The 26,989-nt window shown below is 45.0% G+C and overlaps 1 protein-coding gene across 1 annotated transcript; it reads left to right on the top strand.

The window, feature by feature from the left end:
• The first annotated feature begins 18,107 nt into the window (after positions 1–18,107).
• LOC123129591 (uncharacterized) lies at positions 18,108–21,360 on the top strand. Its single transcript, XM_044549696.1, has 3 exons — positions 18,108–18,292; positions 18,329–18,735; positions 20,964–21,360. The coding sequence occupies exons 1-3, from the start codon at positions 18,155–18,157 to the stop codon at positions 21,358–21,360; spliced, it is 942 nt and encodes a 313-aa protein (XP_044405631.1). The 5' UTR covers positions 18,108–18,154.
• The last annotated feature ends 5,629 nt before the right edge of the window (positions 21,361–26,989 follow it).

Raw genomic sequence — 26,989 nt, 5'->3', positions numbered from 1 at the left:
CTGTTGAGCCGGCCGTACCTCAGTACTTGCGGTGGTTAGAATTTCCAATCACATGGATTCGGGAGGATCACCCGCCCCGGGTTGAAAATCCGGGTCATCTGGCTTTGGTGGTAGCCCCTCAGGTTGGGGGCTATAAATTTACTAAGGTGCTTATGGACCGAGGAAGCAGTATCTGAAAGCGCAATCATGCCCTTACATCATGTTTTGATGTTGATGACAATATACATGTAGGGGACTAACAGTGGTTGTCAAGTAAGTTTCAGGCATTAGTCCCCAGTTCATCAAAGTGTGTGGATCAAGAGCATACAAAGTGATTTTACTCAAGGATGAAGCATAAAAATTGATTTCATATTTGTTTTCTTGAGTATAGGATCCCGGACTATTAAGAGGGGATCGATAGGGTTAGTTAAAGGCTTGCTCTTGTCACAAACCTCCTTGCCATACATGCACATGATAAAACCTTCATGTTTCTGCCTCTTGGCTGCCGGATGTCCGGGCTTCAAGCCGGATGTCTGGGCCTCACGCCAGATATCCGGCCTACCTGCCAGATATCCGAGCCTAGCCATCCAGAGAGTGCTTTTGTGCTGTGCTGCACGCCGAATGTCCGGGTTATACCCTGGATGCCCGGGCCTTCCTGATACGCTGGATGTTCGGGCCCCATCCCGGATGTCCGGCCTCTACTACCCATGGAACAACTGAGGTTCTATAACCTTTTAGTGATCGCGCCGGATGTCCGACCATCTGCCGGATATCCAGGCCCTCCTGATATGCCGGATGTCCGGGCTTGGCCCCCGGATGTCCGGCCCCTTTGTTTTCTGTTCTGTTCTGTTTGTGTTCCTGGTACATTGCCAGTGTCCGACCCCTTGCCCGGATATCCGGCCTGCTCATTCACTTACACTACAACGGCCATATTTGTGCTCACACTATATATAGCCCTTTCCCCCACGGGATAAGGTTGACCATTCACTTTGAACAAACCCTAGAACACATTTCACTCTCTCTCTCACTTCTCCACACCAAATCTTAGATCCCCAAGGGATTTGAGAGCATTTGAGAGGAGTTGTCTGATCAAGTGATAGATCCACTTCTTCCCCTTCTTTGCACCAAAGGAATTCGTGATTTGAGCAAGTCTTGAGCTTTTCCCCATCGTTCTTGTTATTCTTGGAGGTTGGAGACTCCTAGGCGGTAGGAGTCTTTTGGAGAGGAATCGACCCTTGTGATTACCCCCGAAAAAGTTTGTGAGGGTTTGGAGACCACCCCAAGGTGTACCACTAGTGGTTGAGAAATGCCTCCGTGGTGTTGTCTCAAAGGGAGAATAGGGTGAGCCTTCGTGGCGTTGGTGTGCCTTTGTGGTAACATCCACCTCTCTAACGGTGATGTAGCTTCCCTCCAAGGAAGTGAACATCGGCATACATCCTCGTCTCCTGGAGTTGCGGTTATCCCTAACCCTAACTCTCAACTTGTGGTTACTTGTCTCTTAGCTCTTACTCATTTCATATTGTGCTTGCTTACTTACATACTTGTGATCTTGCTTATCCCTTAGTATCACACTTGCAATTGTTAGGCTCACTTTTATATTCCGCATTATTGCCTAAATTGCTAAATAGTAATTAAAATTTGTTATTGTACCTATTCACCCCCCTCTAGGGCCATCTCTATCCTTTCAATTGGTATCAGAGCCTCATGCTCTATTCTTGTGGCTTAACCGCCCTAGAGCAAGATGAACCCCTATGGGACTCCCCACGTTGCAGATCCGAAGAATACAGGTGCGACTTCCACGGAAGCCAAGTCCTTCACTTCAGAGGATCTGGAACAATCTCTTGCTAAGCAAAAGGAGGAGCATGATGCCTCTCTTGAGGCCTTGGTCCAAATGAGGCTAGCCACACTAACCACAATGCTTGCACCACTTTCTGGTGGTGCGGCCTCAAGGCCAGCTGTGCCTACTCCTTCAATTGGCCAACAACCTCCTAGCAATGAACACTCCAGTGTTCCTTGGCTTTATGCAAGACCTCAAATAGAGAAACCTAAGTATAACCCTCAAGGCAAACCTCCTTTACTTGATGAATCTACCGATTTTCCTTTATGGAGAGTTGCTATGCAGGATCATCTTCGATATGGAAATGATGAAATGTTGGAGATCTTGGAGTATGGCTACCAAGCTGTTGACCCAAAGAATCTTACACCCAGAGAGATATATGACAAGAATCTCAACGACACAGGAACCATGTGCATAAGAAGAGGTATGACCGACAAGCAAAGGAGACCATACATACATATCACAAGTGCCAAGGAATTATGGGTACCATTATGAGAACCAAGACCGGTACCTCCACTCTCCGGCTTGCTCAATATGAAATTTCCAAGGGGCAATTGCAAAACTTTTGTATGGAGAAAGGTGAAACTCCCAAGCAACTTCTTGAGCATCTCATGACTCTCACCGCCGACATCGAGTCATGTGAATGTGACAAGACACAAGATGGATTCAACTTGACTAAGAGATTTCTCATGGATAAGTTGCTTCACACTCTTGCTCCGTATCATCATCAAATGGTGTGGGACATAAGACAACACCATGGATTCAAGGAAATGACTCCGGATGACATCATATCCACCTTCCAACTATTTGAAGAGTCAAAGGAAAATGCTACAAAACATCTTGCCATGCATGGTACCTCAACATCAAAAATCAATCTTGCATTGAAGGCCAAGCATGTATGTGAAGAAGAGCAAAGTGAAGAAGAAGAAGATGATGATGAAGATGGTGATGAGATTGAATCTGATGAGGGCCCTTCATATGAAGACATGGGTCTCTTTGTCAAGAAGTTTAGCGCAGGAAAATTCAAAGGAAGATTCCAGAAGAAGAAAGTGAGAAAATACTATAACTGTGAAGAAACCAACCACTTCTCCAATGAGTGTCCTTATGAGAAGAGAGAAGATAAACCAAGGTTTCCCAAGACCTTTCCCAAGAAGAAGTTGCCAAACCCTTTGAACTCCAAGCTCAAGAAGAGAGATGGGAAAGCAATGGTTGCTCAAGAAGAATCCGATCCGGATGATGTTAGTGGTGTTGCCGCAGTTGCTCAAGATTCTCAAAACACATTGAGGCTAGTCAAAAAGAGTGGTGATGTTGTCACCTACAACTATACGAAGGGCTACAAGGGCAACGCTCACAAGTGCCTAATGGCAAAGGCCGTGGTAGAAGATGGAGAGGACCAAAGCTCTCTCGACAAGGTCAAGGTAACTCCACAATCAAATCCTCCTCTTTTCACTCCTCCTACTCGTAGTGATGAGTATCTTGATGCGGAGGATAGTCATGAGGATGATGATATAGATGATCCTATGCTTGCTAAACTAAATAAGTTCATGTGCTCCCTCAAAGGAAAGAAGCTCACTATGTTTCGTATGCTTATGGAGATGGTGAGTAAGCACACCATCACCAGTAAGGAACTCGAAACCCTCGTCACCGAGGAAAAGGAAAAATATGAAATCCTTGATCGAAAAGTCCAATATGAGGAAGCACGAAATGATGAACTATGCTTGAAAATTGGTGCAAACATTGATGATCATACTAAAGATCTTGCCTCCTTGAAAAAGGCTATTGACTCTTGCGAAGAGTTGATGAATGATAAAAGTAAGCTTGTGAAGTCTAATGCTTCTCTCTCTAAGGATTGTGAGCTCCTATCCATGTCCCTCAAGACTAAGGAAGAAGAGCTCACCCTTCTTACAAAGAGTTTTGAGACTCTCAAGCTTACTTATCTTGAAACTCTAGCCAAGGCTTACTCTTCTCCTATTATCAATGTTGATGCTTGTACTACTAACTCTAGTAGTGATTTAGCATCTATTCTTGAGGAGAATCGCTTTCTTAAGGCTCAAATTGAGAAATGTCTCATGACATGTGCTCAAGGGCAAAAGAACCTTAATGAGGTATTGAGCCAACACAATGAGGTGTTTGCCAAAGAGGGACTCGGGTTTGACCCAAGCACAAGCAAGAAGAAGATGTCCTCTCAAAAGTGCACCACTCCTCTAAAAGAAACTTTTGTATGAGAAGGGCACACAGAGAAAGGTAAGGTTGTTAGTGGGAAGGCCACAAGGGGCATGCCCACTCTCAACAAGCCAAAAGAGTTCATGCCTCCATCCTATGTACTTCGTAAGACTAAGGATGGAGAAGTTTATGCAAAGTTTGTTGGTCCTCGAAATGCATTCGGTTTTATGCTATTTGGGTCCCTAAGACCCTTGTGACTAACTTGAGAGGTCCCATTGCAAAATGGGTGCCTCTAACCAAGTCATAATTGTGTGTAGGTTGCTTCTCCGGTGGAGTAAAATGGGTGATTGATAGTGGATGTACCAATCATATGACCGGAGATAGCAAATTGCTCTACGATTTCATGGAAGCTATTCAACCATTTATGAGCATTATGTTTGGTGGAGGATCAAAAGGACAGGTACTCGGGTTGGGCAAGGTGGCTATCACAAATGACATGTCTCTTGCAAATGTCATGCTTGTCCAATCCCTTAAATACCATTTGCTTTCTGTTCGCCAATTGGCTTCTGTTGGTTATGATACACTCTTTGGACTAACGGATGTGAAAGTCTTTAAGAGAGATACTCTCGAAGTGGCCTTTGTTGGAGAGTTGGATGGCAACCTTTACACGGTTGATTTCTCGAAAGAGAGCACATTCCATGCAACTTGTCTAATGGCCAAGGCCGACAAGGGGTGGCTATGGCATCGCCGGCTAGCCCATGTCGGCATGAGAAATCTTCAAGATCTCTTAAAGGGTAATCACATCCTTGGACTAACCAATGTCTCTTTTGAGAAAGATCGTGTGCGTAGTGCATGCATAGCCGGGAAGCAACATCAATCAAAGCACCCACCCAAGAATATTGTGTCTACTTCAAGGCCTTTGGAGCTCCTTCATGTGGATCTTTTTGGGCCTCCTTCATGGGATAGTCTTGGTGGGAAAAAGTATGGGCTTGTCATTGTTGATGATTACTCAAGATATACATGGGTCTTCTTCCTCAAGTCCAAGGACGAGACGAAGATCACCTTCATTGATTTTTCCAAGCAAGCACAACGCAAGTTTGACAAAGAAATCTTGGCAATAAGAAGTGATAATGGCTCTGAGTTCAAGAACTACACCTTGGAAGAATTTCTTAGTGATGAAGGGATTGAACATCAATATTCAACTCCATACACTCCCCAACAAAATGGTGTAGCAGAAAGGAAGAACCGCACACTTGTGGAGATGGAAAGGTCCATGTTGGATGAATACAAGTCGCCACATAGTTTTTGGGCCGAGGCTGTCAACACCGCATGCCATGCATCAAACCGGCTCTTCCTCCGCACTATATTGGAAAAGGCTCCATATGAGCTCCTAACTGGGAACAAGCCGAATGTCAAGTACTTTTGTGTATTTGGGTGCAAATGTTTCATCCTCAACAAAAGAGAACGGTTAGGAAAATTTCAATCCAAAACCATTGAGGGCATATTTGTTGGCTATGGATCAAACTCTCACGCCTATAGAGTCTACAACAAATCAAATGGATGTGTTGTAGAAACTTGAGACGTGGTGTTTGATGAATTTAATGGCTCCACGGGGAGCAGGTTGATCTAAGTGATTTTAGGTGAAGAAGATTCTTCTCAAGATATCTTGACCATGGGTGTTGGTGCACTTCTTCCAATGGAACAAGAACCTCATGATGATGAAGAAGAAGATGGAAGCTTCATGCATCATCAAACTACTTCAACACCCATACCACCACAAGCTCCTATTTCTCAACCCATGCCCGTAGACCAAGTACAAGATGATGATCAAGTTCCTCTTCATAATAATCTTCAAGAACAAGATCATCCTCAAGGGCAAGAACAAGAAAGTGCAATCATTGACGATGAACCTCAACAAATGCAAAATGAAGAAGAAGATCTTCCACCACACATTAATGATCCATATGTTGCGGATGTGGATGATGGACATGAAGTTGAACCTCGTGAAAATCTTACCTCCATCATGCCTCAAGTGGCCGGTCGTGTTGATGTTGACAAAATTCTCACCGGCATATCGGAAGGTAGAGTCACTCATAAACATTTGACAAACTTTTGTGCTCACTTCTCATTTGTGTCTAGTGTTGAGCCTCTCAAGGTACAAGATGCATTGATGGACAACGATTGGCTCATTTCTATGCAAGAAGAGTTAAATAGTTTTGAACGCAACCAAGTGTGGTCCTTAGTCAAGACACCAACTACCGAGCACAACGTCATTGGAACAAAATGGATTTTCAAGAACAAGCAAGATGAGAATGGTGTCATCATCCGTAACAAGGCAAGGTTAGTGTCACAAGGGTACTCACAAGTTGAACGTTTGGATTTTGGTGAGACCTTTGCCCCGGTTGCCCGTCTTGAATCCATTCGTATCTTACTTGCTTATGCTACTTTCAATGGGTTTACATTACATCAAATGGATGTGAAGAGTGCTTTCCTTAATGGTCCTCTACAAGAAGTATATGTATCACAACCACCTGGGTTCATTGATCCCGATCACAAAGACTATGTGTATAAACTTCATAAGGCTTTGTATGGCCTCAAACAAGCACCTCGTGCTTGGTATGATCATCTTAAGACGTTTTTACTCGATGATGGTTTTGTGAGAGGGGTGATCTATCCCACTCTTTTTACTAAGAGGGACAAGGGTGATTTGATCTTATGCCAAATCTATGTTGATGATATCATTTTTGGTTCTCCTAACATTCATTTGTGCAAGAAGTTTGCAGCTTCCATGACCAAGAATTTTGAAATGTCACTCAGTGCGGATTTGAAGTTCTTCCTCGGATTTCAAATTCAACAATTTCAAGAAGGAATTTTCTTGTCTCAAGCAAAATACCTCAAGGATATCCTAGAGAAATTTGGCATGTCTGATGCTAGTCCATGTAAGACACCCATGCCAACCAAAATTGTACTCACTGAAGACACAAATGGTATCCCTTTCGACCCATCTAAATACCGCTCTATGATTGGTTCATTGCTTTATCTTTGTGCATCTAGACTAGACATCATGTTTAGTGTATGTATGTGTGCTAGATTTCAAGCTTCCCCTAGGGAAAGTCATCATAAGGCGGTTAAGCACATTCTTAGATACCTTGTTCACACCCCAAAGTTGGGTCTATGGTACCCCAAGGATGCTAAGTTTGATCTCATTGGGTACACGGATGCGGATTGGGCTGGCGACAAAGTGGATCGTAAGTCCACCTCTGGCGCATGTCAGTTTCTTGGACGCTCCTTGGTAAGTTGGTCCTTGAAGAAACAAAATTGTGTTGCCCTCTCCACCGCAGAAGCTGAATACATTGCAACCGCCAGTTGTGCCACTCAATTACTATGGATGAGGCAAACTTTGAAGGATTACGGTATCACCTATAGACATGTGCCTCTTCTATGTGATAATGAAAGTGCCATCAATATTGTCGAGAATCCCAAAGATCATACCCACACCAAACATATTGATATTAGGTATCACTTCTTGAGAGATCATGTGGAAAAGGGTGATATTGACATTGCTCATGTTGGCACAGATATGCAACTTGCAGATATTTTTACCAAACCATTGGACGAGGCATGGTTGACAACAACTTAGGCGTGAACTTGGTATCTTGGAGCTTGACAATATTATGTGAAATATAGTACCCATTCATGCATGAACTTAATGTCTTGTCTTGATGTAGGCATATATTTAGGGGGAGACATTCAATTCATGAGTATTCTCACCCTACATAATGCATAAATAGAACAAACAGTCTCAAAGTTATAGTGGCTCGAACTATGTTGCTTTAACATGATGGAGTCGATAATATATGCCCAAAGTCTAAATCTTTGCGGTACTATATTCCATATGCTCAAACATGGTGACCTCGGTCACCGCTTGTGCATTGCTCATGTGGACCTTTCATTACTTATTTTGGTTGGGTTGTTATTACATCTTAGTATGGCCTTAGATTACTCAGGTTTCCCCCCATAATTCTCTTAAAAATCCTTGGCAGAGTCTATATCAAATCATATTTGTTGGCTCCTTTCGAATCTGTACCCTGCATGGTCTTGTTGTCCAGTGGCCGGACATCCAGCTCCTAAGCCGGACATCCGGGCCCTAGAGCAAATCCTTCTGAGCTCAAACCACAAATCATGCACTTTCAGTGGCCAGACATCCGGGCTCTAGCCGGACATCTGGGCTCTAGCCGAACATCTGGGCCTTGAACATATTGCTCTTTGACCCCCACACGCCGGATGTCCGAGCTTATCCCCGGATGTCCGGCCCGTTGGCCCCTGCTTCGCTGCTCTTTGACCTCCGCTCGCCGAATATCCGTGCCAGGCCCTAGATGTCCGGCCCGTAGCCCACATCCACATATAACAGGGGCTGGACCTGGGATTTGGGGGCAGTTCCTCACTCACCCTTTTCTCTCCCCATCTCGTCTGACAGCCGCCGCCGCAGGGCCGTGCTCCGGCGCTGCCCCGGCTATCTCCTCCGACCTCCGGCCCTGATCTCCTGCCCATGGATTCTCCTCCTCCCGATCTATGATTCTATCCAATCCATTTCTTGGGTTGTGGTGTGAATCTCTCGGGAGGGACCGGGGTACTGTGGGATTCATTACAGGAGTTCTTCATGGCACGTACCAAGAACGTCGGCCCCGAGTGCCCCGAGCCTTCTTCTAGGGGTATGGATGCTATCTCTCTTGCATCTTTATCTTGTCATGACCAAATCATCTTAGGGTTTCATTATCTCATGAATATCTTGACATATATATCTCTCTAGTGTCTTTCTATTTCTTGCCTAAGCCTATACATCTCTTTATGTACTCGGCTAATCAACTTAATCATGGGAATGCCACATTTATTGATCTATCACTTGGCCTTGTCCTATGTTCATGATCGAAAATGTTCATTCCTCTGTTTAATTTTCTTTATCCTTGTTCAATACTCTTTGACTCCTCATCGGGACTTATTATTATCCATTTCAGTCGCTCGGTGACAAGGCTCAATCGACTCCGATGAACATGCTCGGCCTAAGAAGAAAAATACCACTACCAAGAAGAAGAAGCGAGCACCGTCCACAAGTCCGCCGACCATGGATCCGGATGATGCGGACTATGTTGGGGAGGAAGAGGATGACATTGCAATGTGACATTCCGTTGGGCAGTCCAAGCTTGGTACTAGGAGGGCTCCGGTGCCTCAAGTACGTGGTTCTGCCATGCCGTTGTCCATGGTCATTGCATCTCCATGGAGCTTCCTGATAGTGGGGATCGCCCCATTCACGACTTCACAACTGTGGGGGAGGGTCAATATCTTGTGTTCCGCCGGGATGTCAATCAATATGAGATGGTGGCTGATGCCGAGGATCCTCAGTTCCGTACTCGTATGCAGCAGGATCTCTATTCCAGTTTCGTCCATGGGAGAGGACTTGCTCCTCACAAATTCGTGGACCTCAAATTCCTGCGTGACCATCCTACCATGTTCCCTAACAACCCGATCAAGATCATTGATGATATGACTCTAGGTCCTGCAATGACCTTCACGTGTGATTGGAATGAAGCTGCCATTCTTTAGTTCTACACCACCCGTTTCTTTGGTCCGGACAACACTCTCACATGGAGGACCGATGATGCTACACTGAGTATCACCTATGATCGGTTTGTTCAGATTTTGGGCCTCTCTGGAGTTGGACATTGCATTCACAGTATGGATCCAGAGTATAAGCCCAAAGGGATTGATGCTTGCTTGCCTCTTGTGAAGCCTCCTCTTAGCTCACCAATGAGGAACGTGGATATCCACTCAATGAGGTCTCCATCTTTTGTGCTCCTTACTACATCCTCTATCAGTGTGTGCTTCACACCCTCTATCCTAAGAAGGGAGATCGGTCAAGAGCTCGCAACTACTGTATTGATCTGATGGTACGTATGCATGATGCACCTATTGAGCCTCTTGACACCGCTCACTATATTTGGCATGAGATTCGTCTCGCTAGCTTCATTCAGACGCGTCAGTTCCCATATGCTCCATTCATTCAGGCCATCGTTGATCACACTGCTGCGTTTGAGGTTGTGAAGACCATTGGGCATTCCATTTGGACGCCACCCGTTCACATGCGTGTGGCTGCTACTGTACCGGCTCCTGCATCTCGACTACCTAGGAAGCATACTAGTGGGTCTAGGCCCACTGCCTCCTCCATGCCTTCTTCCTCGTCTGCTCCTCGGGGACGTCTTGCCTCCTTCTTCGGCAAGGCTCAGAATGCTATTATGAAGGCAATCGCATTCAGTTGTCAGCAGAATCATGATGTTCAGAAGCGCCTCATCATCTCCAAGAATCAGCTCAAGCAGCGCCTTCGTGACCGTGGGAGTCCCGTGAGTGATGATGATCCTCTTCCCGCGGCTCCGTCCTCATCCACTTTTGGATTTCCATCTCGTGACGAGTACGCCGAGTTCTTTGATGATGATGATGACATCCGCCAGGAGTGATAGAGTCCGTTTAGTTCTTCACCCCTTTTTACTTGTTGCTGTTAAAGGGGGAGAAGTAGTATCTTAGGTCATGCTATGTTATGTTATCTAGTTGTGTTAACTACTACTTGTTATGTTGCTACCTATGGTACTTATTCGTGTGAGACTATGATCTTATCTTGTGGCTATGAAATGTTTGTTTCATATGTGCATGTCTCTCACATTTATATCTCTGACTATGATTTATCTTGTGGCTATGAGATGTTGGTTTCATATGTGCATGTCTCTCACATTTACATCTCTTTGAGGTACATATGCTACCATACGAAGACATGTTGTACATCCTAACATATTCATCCCATGCACACATTGAGCGGGAGCTAAAAGCAAATAGAAACATATACTTATTTTGTACTTTTGCTCTCATGATTGTCAATGCTAAGATTATTTATTGCATCCATGATACTACATGTATGGTTGCCATCAACAAACAAAAAGGGGGAGATTGAAAGCACAATCATGCCCTTACATCATGTTTTGATGTTGATGACAATATACATGTAGGGGATTAACAATGGTTGTCAAGTAAATTTCAGGCGTTAGTCCCCGGTTCATCGAAGTGTGTGGATCAAGAGCATACAAAGTGATTTTACTCAAGGATGAAGCATAAAAAATGATTTCATATTTGTTTTCTCGAGTATAGGATCCCGCACTATTAAGAGGGGATCGATAGGGTTAGTTAAAGGCTTGCTCTTGTCACAAACCTCCTTGCCATACATGCACATGATAAAACCTTCATGTTTCTGCCTCTTGGCTGCCGGATGTCCGGGCTTCAAGCCGGATGTCCGGGCCTCACACCGGATATCCGGCCTACCAGTCAAATACCCGAGCCTAGCCATCCAGAGAGTGCTTTTGTGCTGTGCTGCACGCTAGATGTGCGGGTTATACCCGGGATGTCCGGGCCTTCCTGATATGTCGGATGTCCGGCCTCTACTACCCGTGGAACAACTGAGGTTCTGTAACCTTTTAGTGATCGCGCCAGATGTCTGGCCATCTGCCAGATATCCGGGCCCTCCTGATATGCTGGATGTCCGGGCTTGGCCCCCGGATGTCCGGCCCCTCTGTTTTCTGTTTTGTTCTGTTTTTGTTCCTCGTACATTACCAGGCCGGATGTCCGGCCCCTTGCCCGGATGTCCGGCCTGCTCATTCACTTACACTACAATGACCATATTTGTGCTCACACTATATATAGCCCCTTTCCCCCACGGGATAAGGTTGACCATTCACTTTGAACAAACCCTAGAACACATTTCACTCTCTCTCTCACTTATCCACACCAAATCTTAGATCCCCAAGGGATTTGAGAGCATTTGAGAGGAGTTGTCCGATCAAGTGATAGATCCACTCATTCCCCTTCTTTGCACCAAAGGAATTCATGATTTGAGCAAGTCTTGAGCCTTTCCCCATCGTTCTTGTTACTCTTGGAGGTTGGAGACTCCTAGGCGGTAGGAGTCTTTCAGAGAGGAATCGACCCTTGTGATTACCCCCGGAAAAGTTTGTGAGGGTTTGGAAACCACCCCAAGGTCTACCACTAGTGGTTGAGAAACGCCTCTGTGGAGTTGGTGTGCCTTCGTGGTAACATCCAGCTCTGTAACAGTGACGTAGCTTCCCTCCAAGGAAGTGAACATCGGCATACATCCTCGTCTCCTAGAGTTGTGGTTATCCCTAACCCTAACTCTCTACTTGTGGTTACTTGTCTCTTAGCTCTTACTCGTTTCATATTGTGCTTGCTTACTTACATACTTGTGATACTTGTTATCTTGCTTAGCCCTTAGTACCACACTTGCAATTGTTAGACTCACTTTTATATTCCGCATTATTGCCTAAAATTGCTAAGTAATAATTAAAATTTGTTATTGTACCTATTAACCCCCCTCTAGGTCCATCTCAATCCTTTCAGTATCAACATCCGATATTATGACACCTTTCGCCGGATGAATTCAATGGATAAGGATCTTAAGCCGTCCTCTACGGTTTTCTATGGTGTGGTGCCTGGTAAGTCGGCGTATCTTGTTGGAAAGATTTCCTTGGAAGCCGCCTTTGGTAACGATTATGACTACAGAGCAGATACACTATGGTTTGAAGTAGTTAAAATCAAAAGCCCGTATCATGCCTTGTTTGGATTGCCAAGTTTATGGCTCGACCTTGTTATGTTTATTTGCAGCTTAAGATACCAGGGTGTAAGGGCACAATTACGGTCGATGGTGACTGAAAAATCGCTTTGGAATGTGAGGAAGGTGATGCTGCTTATGCTGAGTCGACATGAGCCACAGAAGAGCTCAAGTTTTATAAGGACAATGTTGACCTTGCCGATATGACTCCTTTGAAGAAGCCCACTACTGAGTAGGACCCTCTATTGATGTTTCAGGCTGATGACACTAAGTAGATTGATTTTTTCCATGGCGATTCATCTCAGCAGTTCACAGTAGGGGCTAATATGGATCCTAAATAGGAAAGCACGCTCATCGAGTTCATCTGTGAGAATCGGGACATCCTTGCATGGAAACCTTACATGCCGGGTGTACCGAGAGAATTTGCTGAGCACACTCTTAATGTGGATCCTAAGTTTAAACTGGCTAAACAGTTCCTTTGTCATTTCAATGAAGAGATACGTGAAGCTATTGGAGAAGAGGTGGCCTGACTCTTAGCTGCTGGGTTTATCATTGAAGTCTTTCACCCTGAGTGGTTGGCTAACCCGGTGCTTGTACTCAAGAAGAATGGCACCTGGTGTATGTGTGTTGATTACACAGATCTTAACAAGGCTTGTCCAGCTGACCCATTTGCTCTCCTTCGTATCGACCATATTATTGATGCTACGGCGAGTTGTGAGAGCTTATGTTTCTTGGATGCTTATTCTGGTTATCATGAGATCAAGATGGTAGTTAAAGACCAAGATAAGATGGCTTTCATCACGCCTTTTGGAGCTTTTTGCTATGTTTCTATGCCTTTTTGGCTCAAGAGTGCCCAAGCGACTTATCAGTGTTGTGTCCAGAGTTGCTTGCACAGTCAGATTGGACGCAATGTTCATGCTTATGTGGATGACATTGTGGTCAAGTCTCGGAAGAAGGAGACTCTTCTTGATGATTTGAAGGAGACTTTTGACAATCTCTGGGTTTATAAAATGATGCTTAACTCGGCCAAGTGTGTCTTTGGTGTGCCTACAGGTAAACTATTGGGTTTTATGGTTTTAGAGAGAGTATTGAAACTAACCCGGAGAAGATCAAAGCCATTACTTCATTTGCTAAGCCGGCATGTGTAAATGACGTCCAACGTCTAGCGGGTCGTGTTGCGGTGTTGAGATGGTTCATAAGTCGTCCGGGAGAGAAGGAAATCCCCTTATATCAGATGATGAAGAAGATAGATCATTTTTTCTGGAGTGATGCTGCCAATGAGGCATTTGAGGCACTCAAGAAACAGCTAGTTGAGCCACCCATCCTTGCTTCTCCCATTGAGAAAGAACCCTTGCTCCTATATGTGGCAGCTAATAGTCGAGTTGTCAGTGTGGCGATAGTTGTGGAGCGTAAAGAGGCGGGTAAGGAGTACCCTGTTCAGCGTTTGACTTATTATGTCAGTGAGGTGTTGATTGAGTCCAAGCAATGTATCCACGTTGGCAGAAATTGGTGTATGGAGTGTTCATGGCGAGTCGTAAGCTGAAGCATTATTTTCTTGGTCACCATATTAGTGTGGTCATTTCTGCACCTTTGGGGGATATTATTCAGGACATAGAAGCTATAGGCCGGGTGGCCAAGTGGGCAATTGAACCTGGGCCTCATGGTTTGAAATATGTTCCAAGGACAGCCATCAAATCTCAGGCTTTGGTGGATTTCATAAATGACTAGACCGAGTTACAGACACCCGAGGAAAACCCGGACAACACGTATTGGACAATCCACTTTGATGGGTCCAGGAAATTAGAAGGCTCGGGGGCTGGAGTTATTTTGACTTCCCCACCAGGGGATAAATTTTGTTATGTGTTGAGGCTAATATTTCCTTGTACTAAGGGGCTGTTTGGTTCTAGGACTAGCATTGCCACACTTTGCCACACATTTTTGCCAAGCTTGCCTAAGGTTAGTTCATCAAAATGAGAGCCACAAGTTGGCAAGCCTAAGGGAATCTTGCCACACTTTTTGTGTGTATGCCATGTGGGGCCCAATTGTGGCTTGCCTAAGGTGTGGCTTGAACCAAACACTCACCTAAGTTGGTCAAACTTGCCTAACCTTAGTTGTGGCAATCTTTGGCTAAGTTAGTCACAAACCAAATAGCCCCTAATAATGCAGCTGAGTATGAAGCTCTACTCCATGGCCTTCGTATGGCCAAAGAGATGAATTTAAGCTGGGTCAGGTGTCTTGGTGACTCAGATCTTGTGGCTCAGCAAGTCTCTGACAAGTGGGACTCTAAGGAGCCGCTCATGGCGGCTTATCACCGGGCGATTGATAACATTGCTGGTCATTTTAAGGGTTATTAGGTGGATCACCTTGACCGACGAAAAATGAGGCGGCTGATGCCTTAAGCCGGCTTGGTTCTCAATGTAAGACGGTGCCTCCTAATGTATTCCTGGATGTACTACACAATCCCTATGTCAAGTTACCATCTGAAGAAGACCTTATTGTTCCTGACCTGGAGGCGCAATTAGTGGCGAATCTTCATGCTATTCCAGATTGGACTTTGCCGTATCTGACTTATATGACCCGAGGCGAGTTACGAAAGGATGAAACTTTGGCAAGGCAGATAACCCAGCGGTCTAAGTCTATGACTATCGTCAATGGCGAGTTACACCACTGCAGTGTGACAGCTGTATTCCAATGTTGCATTTCTCATGAAGAGGGTCATGAAATCTTACGAGAAATTCATGAGGGTGATTGTGTTCATCATGCCGACTCAAAATCTTTGGTGGCTAAGGCGTTTTGTCATGGGTTTTATTGGTTGACGGCTCATGCTGATGCGGAAGATATCATCAGTAAGTGTGATGGATGTCAGAAATATTTTCGATGAGCTCATGTGCCGGCTCAAGAATTGTAGATGATTCCAATAACTTGGCCATTTGCAGTCTGGGGGCTTGATATGTTGGACCTTTCAAGAGGTCTAAGGATAAGAAGACCCACCTTTTGGTGGTGGTTGAAAAATTTACCAAGTGGGTAGAAGGAGAGCCAGTTAGCAAGTGTCATGCAGCGACTGCAGTTCAGTTTATTAAAAAGCTGATCTTCCGCTTTATAGTGTCATCACTGATAATGGCACTAATTTGTCTAAGGGTGCTATGAAGGAGTTCTGTCAAAGAGAGCATATTCATCTTGATGTTTCTTCTGTGGCTCATCTAGAGTCCAATGGTCAGGCAGAAAGGGCTAACCCAGAAATTTTGAGAGGCATCAAGCCCCGGCTTATGGTTCCTTTGGAACGAACGCCGGGTTGTTGGGTTGAAGAATTACTCCCTCCGTCCGGAAAAAGTTGTCCACATCGTAGTGTAATGTTAATTTTTCAAAAACACCCTTATAACTTCAAATTTGTTACAAACAGGTCACCATACAGGTCGCGTCTTCTTCCTTCTTCCTCCGCCCGTTGCCAGTGCGCGTCGCCAGGGCCAGTCGTCAGCCCAAGACCTGCGCCGCCCAATTGCTTGCTCCGCCGCCGCACTGGACGTGCTCCTCCGTGACCCAGGACCCGCGCCGCCCTACTTGCTCCGTTGCCGCACAGGACGTGCTCCTCCGCGGCCCAGGACCCGTGCCGCCCTGCTTGCTCCTTCGCCGCCAAGGACCTGCACCGCCCTGCTTGCTCCATCACCGCACAAGACGTGCTCCTCCGCCGCCCAGGACCTGCGTTGACGATATCCCCTCCTTCCTCGCAGGCCTGCGCCGCCGCCGGCCAGGACCCACGCGCGCCTGGGTCTCGAGCGCCTGGACCATGAGCTCCCGCCACGCCTGGACCACGAGCTCCCTCAAGCTCATCCTCAAGCTCTTTTGCGATCCCGGACCTCAAGCTAGAGCCCCTTCTGCTGCTTCTCCGCAACTTGCTGCTCCTCCCCTGCTCGTGCTGCCGCCCGGAGATCCCCTTCTCGTGTGCTGCCGCTTGAGGTCCCCTACTCGTGCTGCTGCTGGTGAGAACAAGTACAGGGTTCTGTAATTTGTTCATCTCTAGTGCCTTGCTTGCTTGCTCTGTAATTTAAAACATAACTGATCTGTGTACATTGCTTGCTTGCTTGCTCTGTAATTTGAAAAAATTCAGTTAATATTGATGTTGATTTCTGATGGACCAATCTTTAGTACTGCCAAAAAAATGTTACAAAGGGGCAGAATCATTCATGGCAGTAAAAAATAAGTCATGGGCAGAATCATGAGATGATGAGAAAGGTTATAGAGGTCAGAATCATTGACAAAAGAAGGAAAAAATCATGCACTAAATTACAGCAAATTCAGGCCAGATTTAGCCAAATTGGAAACATTATTTGGAATTCTTCTTCTTCTTCTACTCTTGCTAGCAGTGAGCAGTGAGATGGGAAGACAAATTATCTTCTTAGTTGAAAGCATTTTATTCACATAGTCCTAAAATTTATAAGCTGAAAATACAAGCTTCTTCTACTAATTCTTTGAACTTTGATTAGTCCTAGTCTGAACATGTCACAACATTTCTGTCAAAATCTCAGACTTGACAATAAATCTCAGATTATTTAGGAACACACTATTAACTGAATTTACACTAAGATTTCTTGTTAACCTAATTTACACTAAGATTTCTCACTCCATTACATAATTCTGATTGTTAACGGAATTTACAGAATAATAATTTCATTTGCATATTACAGTGAAGTTTCAGTAACTACAGTAACTGAATTTATAGTAAGATTTCTCACTCCATTACTCTGCTATTAACTGTATTATTCTGCTGTTAACAATCAGAATTGACACTATATTATTCAGTCAAGTTGATGTTCAGATCCTGTCATTTTGTTCCAAAACCAGTCAATTTCTGTCAGGTTTTGATCTGTCAAGTTGACGTTCAGTCAAGTTGATGTCAAACTTGACACAAATAAAATTTGACATCAATAAAATTTAGACAGTGAATACAGTTTGGACAGTACTCCACTGTCATATTTTCAGTGAGTAAAATTCAGTTTTGACAAATTGAAGCCTACTCTATTCTACAGAAAATGTTGTAGAGGATGTTATTAACTTTTTTGATGTTGTAGAGGGAGTAATAGATATTCATAGTTCTATAACTACTGCCATGGTCTACTAACAGAAGATAATTTCAATATTCAAAATGTGTACCTGCACTAGTTGTCAACAAGAAATACAGTAAAAGTTGAGATGTACTCATGGCCCCTGCTTTTGTTTGCTTTTTAATTCCTGCCCTGGTCCCTGCAAAAAAGAGAGATGTAGTAGGACCTGTAGTTGCTTATGAACAAGGAGTACTTTTAATATCTACTTTTCTCTTTCTTGGTTTCTTTGCTTTTTGTCTAGGATTCTTCATGGTTTTCTTGTTATGATTATATGCTCACCATTCATCTTTTGTATACTCTTGTTATGAGATCAGATAGGAGCACACAACTATGGATTTGAATTTGATGCCGGAAGAGGAGGACGAAGCTCAAGAAGAAGAACAAGCTCAGTAGGGTGATGCTATTGATTTGAACTTGATGCCGGAAGATGAGGACGAAGCTCAACAAGAAGAACAAGCTCAACAAGGTGATGCTATTGATTTGAACTTGATGCCGGAAGATGAGGATGAAGACATTGAATTGAATTGGTTTCCTGAAGAGGAGGAAGCTGAAGAGGCACAAGGAGATGCAGAATTGGAAGAAGCTCAAGAGGCACAAGGAGATGCAGAATTGGAAGAAGCTCAAGAGGCACAAGGAGATGCAGAATTGGAAGAAGCTCAAGAGGCACAAGAAGATGCAGAATTGGAAGAAGCTGATGCACATGGCAATCCAAGAGGCAAGGACTTGACAGACAAGGAGAGACATGGTGTTTACTTTGCTCTGCGAGTAATCGGGCTTAGAGATGGACAGGTTCACGTGTATGACAAGGTGCTCATTGCGACGATGCTGAATGTTCACCTGCGAACAATTACAAGAATATGGAATCTAGCCAAACGACAACTTGCAGCAGGCCAAGAAGTTGATGTTTCAAGCAAGAAGAACAAAAGTGGTAGGAAGAGAAAAGAACTAGATCTGTCGAGAATAGCCACAATCCCCTTGAACAAAAGAAGAACAATCCGGTATCTAGCAAGGTGTTTAGGTGTGCCCCGATCAACCCTACATGACAGATTTCAATTGCAAGAGCTGAAACGCATCACAAGCACCATCAAACCCACCCTCAAGCCACAGAACAAGATAGCGAGACTAAAGTTCTGCCTATCCATGATGGATGAAAGATGGATATCAAGTCCTTGGCCCAGTTTCAAGCCAATGAAAATATGGTCCACATCGACAAGAAATGGTATTACATGACCCGAGTGAAGAGTAGCTACTACGTACTGCCTGGAGAAGAAGAACCAAACCGAACTATGCACAATACTCATAGCATTGGGACGGTAATGTTTCTAACAGATGTAGCCAAACCTCGCTACAATGAAGATGGGGAGATGATATTTGATGGGAAACTTGGCATTTGGCCGTTCGTGGTACAGACCGAGGCATGACGAACAAGCCAGAATAGAGATAGAGGGACAATAGAGTTGAAGCCGGTCAAAGTTACTAGACCTGTGTGCAGAGATTACTTGATCAATAAAGTAATCCCTGCCATTCAAGACAAATGGCCGGACGGTGACGATGACACAACGATCTTTGTTCAACAAGATAATGCAACACCACATGTCCTCCCTAATGATGCTGGTTTTCTAGAAGCCGTGGCACAGACAGATCTGGATATTCGATTATTGCAACAACCACCAAACAGCCCTGAGCTCAATGTTCTGGATCTTTGTTTCCACTGCTCCCTCCAATCCCTAACCGACTACAGAGCACCTATGAATATACAGGAACTAGTACAGGGTGTAGAGGAGGAGTTTGAGAACTACGATCCCCATAAGCTATTCAAAAGCTTTATGACGTTGCAATCAGTCATGGTGGAAGTGATGAAAGATCAAGGAGGAAACAACTATAAGCTGCCGCATCTACACAAGGACCATCTACAAATGCTGGAGAGGAAATAACCGGTGTATACTGCAGTCCGGAGCTAATTACTGACACCAAGGCCATTATTGAACAAGGAAATGAGTAGATAGAGAAAGCTCAAAAAGAAAGGGAAAGGGAAAAGGAAAAGAAAGGATAGGAGTATGTGATGTGTCATGTGTCATGTGTATGTCTTGTGTCATGTGTATGGCTTTGTGTCATGTGTATGTCTTGTGTCATGTGTATGGCTTTGTGTCATGTGTATGTATTGTGTCATGTGTTCAATGAGAAAGGATAGGAAAAGAAAGTATAGAAGTATTTGGATTTATTTGAATAATAGAAGTATTTGGTTGACGCCAGCTTACTGGTATAGAAACAACATGCTGATGTACCTGAACCCATGCAAGATATGCCAAACTTGCAAATAGGCAAAAACCTACTACACCTACATTGTACCCATGGGCATTTTTCAAAAATTGTGATGTTTTCAAACATCAGAAATTTATTTGCAATAGTAATTCCGATCCTTTAATTTTGTATGGGAGCTACAGCCAAGAGTAATTTGATGGAGTAAGAGAACTCAGTACACTGTGTACTCCAAATTTTCTACTCCTGTCAGTCCAACAACGCAAAGTTTAATTTTCCTTGCAAAATTCAGTTAACATGTTAACAAGATCAGTTAACCGCGCAACCAAGAAAAAGGCTTGCCAAAGAATAAGAAAATGCTACTGATACCCTGGACTTAGTAGACTAGTGAATACCCTTACCAATAAATCTCAGGTTCATCAAGAAAAATTCCTAGAAGTAGGATGATAAAATGTTTGGTTCTGAACTCGAAAATTATTCAGGTGTGGTTATGTCCCTTTTTTCAGTTATAGCAGAACTTGAATCTAGCAGTCTGAAGAATTTTGAAACAATGACAGAAGACTTGATTGCAGTCTGAAACAATGACTAAATTACTTGCCACATCATGAAACAAATGGCCTAGTGAGATTTGTCTACCAGGTTTTGCTAACTGAAGAAACAAGTGTGATCCTCGCAGTCTTAAGCAAATGTCACAAGCAGCAAATTTCAGTAAAAAAATCAGTTTTGACACATAAATCATGGAGGGGAATTGAAGGAGGGAGGCTTAACCTGCCAAGAAGACGCCACCACCATCGTCGAGCTCGTAGTACAGTATGTGCAGGGATGGTGGAGCTTGCAGTACAGAAGACGTCTCCGCCGACGTCGAGCTCGCCATCAAGCTTGCTGTCGTCGGGCTCGTCGGTTACGTCTCCTGCCGTCTAGCCTCGCAGCCACCATATCAGCCTTGCCAATGCCGGATCTGAAGCAGCCGGAGCAGAGCACGGCGGTCACTAGGGAAGCTAGGGGAGGAAGGCAAGCTGGAGCTGCGCGAGCAGGAGAGAGCCACGGAGGAGGCAGTTACGGCGGCGGCAAGCTGTGGCGGTGGTGGAGCAGGGCAGGTGCGGCTTCTGTCGGAGGAGGTCGGAAAAATCGATGCTTCTCCTTGCCGGGGAAGCAACGCGGTGGAGGAGGAGGGGAGCAAGGATGGGGAGCACAACAGGGATCTTCTCGCGCGGGGAATCTCCGGCGACGCCAGCAACAACTTCTTGGGGAGCCGAGCAGAGGGCTCCGGCAAGGGAGGAGACAAGCAGGGGAACCGGCGGGGAGAGGAGCGGAGGTGGGGGAGTGTGTCGTTTGTCGGGAATACACTGAGGAGGTTTTCATAAAATTGCCACGAAGACAACTTTTCCCGGACGGAGGGAGTACCTTCAGTACTTTGGAGTATCAATACTACCCCCAACAGGTCCACAATCTATATGCCTTTCTTCATGGTCTATGGTGCAGAGGTGGTTCTCCGAAGTGATATCCATCATGACACACCCCGAGTGGAGGCTTATGTTGAAACTGATAATGAGATAGCACGACAGAACGCACTTGACGCTTTCGATGAAGAACGTGACCTTGCGGTGTTAGTGCAACAAACCCTAGGTCTATTGCCCAAACTGTGCATAGGCACGAGAGCAAGATTGAAGCACCAACCCAAGCCAGGATACAAGAAGTCAAGAGATACGAAGAACCAGCATGCAGCTCAGAGAGACTAAGGCCAAGCCAGAGAAGCAAGGTATCGCCAAGAGAAGGGCCTCCCTTGCTGGATAGGCGAGCTCGACAAGGGTGTCGGTGTCAAAACTGGTAGATCTCGGGTAGGGGGTCCCGAACTGTGCGTCTAAGGATTGAAGGTAACAGGGGGCAGGGGACACGATGTTTACCCAGGTTCGGGCCCTCTTGATGGAGGTAATACCCTACTTCCTGCTTGACTGACTTTGATTAGTATAAGGGTTACAAGAGTGGTTCTACCACGAGATCGTAATGGCTAAACCCTAGATGTCTAGCCTGTATGATTATGACCGCCTCTACGGGCTAAACCCTCCAGTTTATATAGACACCGGAGGGGCCTAGGGTTGTACAGAGTCGGTTTACAAAAAAGGGAATCTTCATATCCAAGCTCCAAGCTTGCCTTCCACGGCAAGGAGAGTCCCATCCAGACATAGGGGGAAGGTCCTCGATCTTGTATCTTCACGGCCCATCAATTCGGCCCATGCCGCATAGCCCGACCATCCGAGGACCCCATAATCCAGGACTCCCTCAGTAGCCCCCGAACTCTCCTTCAATGACGATGTAGTCTTCGGTCTCACGTTTTCGGCTTTGAAAGGTGGGTTCTTCATTACAATCTAGTCTGTCGATAATCCGGCGACAATCTTAACATCTTTTACAATTACCCCCGATGGCGCTGTGACTTTCGCGCGCAGGATGAATACGAACGTCCCATGTTCCTTTTGTAAATAAGGCCTTTACCACGTTCGGATGGCATCTATATAAGGTGATATAGACCTCCAAATGACATCCCCCATCGCGTAGAAAGGAAATCGCCAAATCCAGCCACGACCAAAGCCTTCGACCATGGCCAACACTCCAAGCTCCTCCTCACGTCCCCATGGCCCTCAAGAGGGCAATTGGTAGAGTTGCTCCGTGCCTCATCTTCAGTTAAGCCGGCCTTGTCCGAACAAGAATTCACCGCACTGAATTCGACGGATGCCTATATCCGGGCCGCTCGAGACGGCCTTGCCGGAATTATTCAGCTGTTCTCATAGAAAATATAGGTGAGATTTGACACAATTTTAGCATGGTCATATGCCAGTAGCCCCCAAGACTTGAAGCAGTTGGCTCAATTGATTGAAGGATTGTTATATCGTTAGGTACTTACGGAGAAGAATACCACATTGTCCAAGGAGCTTGAAGGGTATCAGACCAAGCTAACTGTTGTCACCGCTGAACCGTGGAGAGTTTGAAGAATTCCAGAAAGGCATCCGATGGTAAGCACAACAGTGTCCGAGAAATACGATTCTGCGCCAACAATGATGTAAAATATGCATTGTTTTATTTTCAGCGACAGGATCCACAGAGCAGTTGGAGGAAAGGCTAAAAGCTGCTTAGGCAGACAAAGAGCATGCCAAAGGGCATGAAGCCGCTAGTCAACGTATACTAACACAGACCAGGGATGAAAAGAACAAGCTGCAAGATGCCAACAATAAGCAGGTTGAGTAGCTGAAGGACATACGAGCCCAACTGGCAGATGCCCTAAAGGAGAACAGGAAGCTAAAAGGTGGCATATTCAGTATGCTTTGCAACCTTACTTCGATACAGTCCCCTAATGGGAAGTTTAACAAGTTTATTTCTGTAGGTGTGCTGACTGGGTGGCCCGAAGGAGAGATGTCCGGATTTCAAGGCGATCTGCTACAAGAGCTGTCCAAAGTGCATGATTGAGCCCAGAAGGCAATGAGGAACATTGCTAAAGCTTTATGGCCGGCTGATTCTCCTCCAGGAAGTATGGAGGAACTCGTGCATTTATTCAAGGGAGCTTGTCACTGCTTTGGACTATGGAAGATATCATCATGCCGAGAAGGCGCACGAGAGGCCTGGGCCATTGTGAAAACACGGTACACCGGACTTGATCCAAATCATATGGCCTGGGTCGGGCTTCGGGGACCAGGTGGACAGGAAATTCCTGTTATCTTAGTATATGTAACGTCAATCACTGCCCATTGAACAAGAAGACAATCAAGAATAAGTACCCACTTCCCAACATCAATGAGCTATTCGAGCAACTCAAAGGTGCGAAGGTGTTTTCCAAGCTTGACCTCTGAATGGGGTATCATTAGATTCACATTCGTGAATGAATGTGCTGTTTGTCAAAGGGTGAAAGTAGAACATCAACGACGAGCTGGTGTCCTCCAACCTCTTGCTATTCCAGAATGGAAGTTTGATCATATCGAAATGGACTTTGTCACTGGATTTCCAAAGTCCAAGCATGGGAATGATGCTATCTTCATTGTCATTGACAAACTTACAAAAGTGGCTCATTTCCTTCCAATCAAAGAATCTATCACGGCAGCTTAGTTGGCAGAGCTATACACCTCCAGAATTGTCTCATTGCACATAATTCCACAATTGATCTCTTCAAACCGCAGAAGCATTTTCACTTCAAGTTCCGGAACTTCTTCCAGAAGTCCATGGGCACCAACATTCATTTTAGCACGGCTTTCATCCTCAAATAAGTGGCCAAGTCGAGAGAGTCAATCAAATCCTCAAAGACATGCTCAGATCTTGTGTCATCTCTTTCGGTATGAAGTGGGAAGATTGCCTCCCATATGCCAAGTTCTCCTACAACAACAGCTTCCAAGCAAGTTCGGGCAAGGCCCCATTTAAAATTCTTTATGGCAGAAAGTGCCATACTTCTCTCAACTGGTTCGATATTGCTGAATGCCAACTTATTGGAAATGACTTGATCACAGAAGCTGAAGAAATGTGTAAAGTCATCCGTGAAAATCTCAAAGCCGCGCAATCGCACCAGAAGAGTTACTATGATAGCAAGCACCGTGACTTGGCTTTCGAGATCGGAGACTATGTCTACCTCTGCGTCTCTCCAATGAAAGGCACTCGACGCTTCGATATCAAAGTGAAGCTTGCCCCAAGATACGTGGGTCCTTTAGATCATTGGCAAAAGAGGCGACCTCGCCTATCAACTTGAGCTTCTGTCCAACTTCTCAAATGTGCACAATGTGTTTCACATGTCACAGCTTCGCAAGTGCTTCAAGACGCCCGAGTGCACTATCAACTTTGAAGAGATTGACCTCCAAGAAGACTTGTCTTAACATGAGCATCCCATTGCCATTCTTGAAGAAACCAAGCTCAAGTGGGAGTTCGATGAAGACCTTGGCCGTTTCTATGTTTCCTTTCCAGATGATCAGTAGTGGTGCCCAGTAGGGACGATCGGGACTTAGCATTTGGGGTTGTCTTTTTTTCATTTGGATCCGTCCATAGTCGGACCTTATGTGTACTCTGATTGATGTATGAATTATTTGATTATTGTGTGACGTGGCGATTGTAAGCCAACTATTTACCTCCATGTTTATTACATGGGATTGTGTGAAGATGACCCTTCTTGCGACCATACCAAAATGCGGTTATGCCTCTAAGTCGTGCCTCAACACGTAGGAGATATAGCCGCATCTTGGGCGTTACAGTATATGACCAAGTAAGGATAGCCGCCAAGTTTTCGCAACAGGATTGTAAGCTAGACAACTTATTAGATGGTCTAGAGGAAGAGGAAGTTTTCAAGTCCAAGTAGTAATGTACTTTTATCGACAAACATATCTCCAGCCGAATTATAAAATGATTGTCATGGCAGACCTTCCGCTTTAACCTCCGAAATCCAAAGTTTGGAGTGTTTCCAAATACTGTACCGGTGGTAAACACCGAAGTATGTTCGGAAACCAGGCAATCCGGTTATAGTTGCTTGAACAGACAAGTTGTATTCGGGGAGTTATGTCATATTACACTTGATCGTAAGAAACATCTTCCAGAGAGAATAGTTCTGTTAAGAGTTCCCCTCCCTGGGCCAGCATGCGTTGTTGTGCATGCCTGAGCTGTGATGCCAAAAATCATACTACACGTTGTATTTTGGGGGCTTGTTTCGCAACGAGGGCAGTTCATCTTTTGTTAACCGACCTATTATTCCCTTAAGAACGCTAGCTTTTGGCTTCACCCGTCTAAGGTACACGTCCAGATAACCCGGCTGTAACAATCGTAGAGGTGCTCCCTTTATGCTCTAGCCAAAAAAGTGGGAACGTAGGGCATAAGAACAGGATCCAGGCAACCTAGCTTGGCAAAAACTTAAGTCATAAAGGTGCACATAATGGCGGATAAAAGACATATATGAGAAGATGACACATATATATGGTGAGCTTGATGCTCGATAAATAATAAGCTTTTGTGACTAGAAGCCCCCAGTTATTGGGGTGATGTACATTTAAAGATGTATACCCCTTAAGTGTGCGGTTTATCCGAACATAGGCTAGAAGTTGTATAAAAATGAAAAGAAGAAAGAGAAAAAAAGAGAAAAAGGTAACGAACAATGAGTCCGGGCTTAGGTGTAGAATCTTCGGAGTCTGGCAGCGTTCCATGGGTTCGGCTCTAGGCGATTGTCTGATGCATTACGAAGGTGGTAGGCTCCTCCAGTGAGAACCTCATCTATAATGAAGGGACCCTCCCATTTGGGCTTGAGCTTGTCCTTTTTCTTCTCTGGTAGGCATAGAACGAGTTCACCAACATTATAAGTCTTGGCCCGCACTTCTCTGCTTTGGTATCTTTGAACTTGTTGTTGGTAGAATGCTGAACGAGCTTTTGCGACATCGCGCTCTTCCTCCAGGCCATCTAAGTCATCTTGCCGATCGAGCTCGGCCTCTCTCTCTTCGTACATGCATACTCGAGGTGAGTCATGAATAATATCGCAGGGCAAGACGGCCTCTATGCCGTACACCATAAAGAACGGTGTGTATCCGGTCATGCGATTGGGCATGGTCCGCAACCCCCATAGTACGGATTCGAGCTCCTCAACCTAGTGTTTATCTGACTCCTTTAAGGATCACACTAGTCTGGGTTTAATGCCGCTCATTATTAGGCCATTAGCCCATTCGACTTGACCATTTGTTTGAGGGTGATAAACGGAGGCATAATTGAGCTTGATGTCCAGATTAGCACACCAAGTTTTTACCTCGTCTGCTGTGAAGTTAGAGCCGTTATCGGTAATGATGCGGTGTGGGACACCATAATGGTGTACGACACCGGATATGAAATCTATCACTGGTCTGGTTTCGGCCATTTTAACTGGTTTGTCCTCTATCCACTTAGTGAATTTATCCACCATGACCAGCAGGTATTTTTTTTCTTATGGCTTCCCCCTTTAAGGGGTCCAACCATGTCAAGCCCCCAGACCGCAAAAGGCCAAGTAATGGGGAT

This window comes from Triticum aestivum, chromosome 6A (genome assembly GCF_018294505.1).
Source record: "Triticum aestivum cultivar Chinese Spring chromosome 6A, IWGSC CS RefSeq v2.1, whole genome shotgun sequence".
In the NCBI taxonomy this organism is placed as follows: Eukaryota; Viridiplantae; Streptophyta; class Magnoliopsida; order Poales; family Poaceae; genus Triticum; species Triticum aestivum.
This window is presented reverse-complemented; position numbering and strand designations above follow the sequence as displayed.

Excerpts from the sequence above, each read along its gene's own strand:
- LOC123129591 (XM_044549696.1), top strand. The coding sequence starts at position 18,155 with ATGCCGGAAGATGAGGACGAAGCTCAACAAGAAGAACAAGCTCAACAA. Across the intron at positions 18,293-18,328 it reads AAGAGGAGGAAGCTGAAGAG|GCACAAGGAGATGCAGAATT; the intron begins GCACAAGGAGAT and ends GAAGCTCAAGAG. Across the intron at positions 18,736-20,963 it reads AACAAAAGAAGAACAATCCG|CCGGAGCAGAGCACGGCGGT; the intron begins GTATCTAGCAAG and ends GATCTGAAGCAG.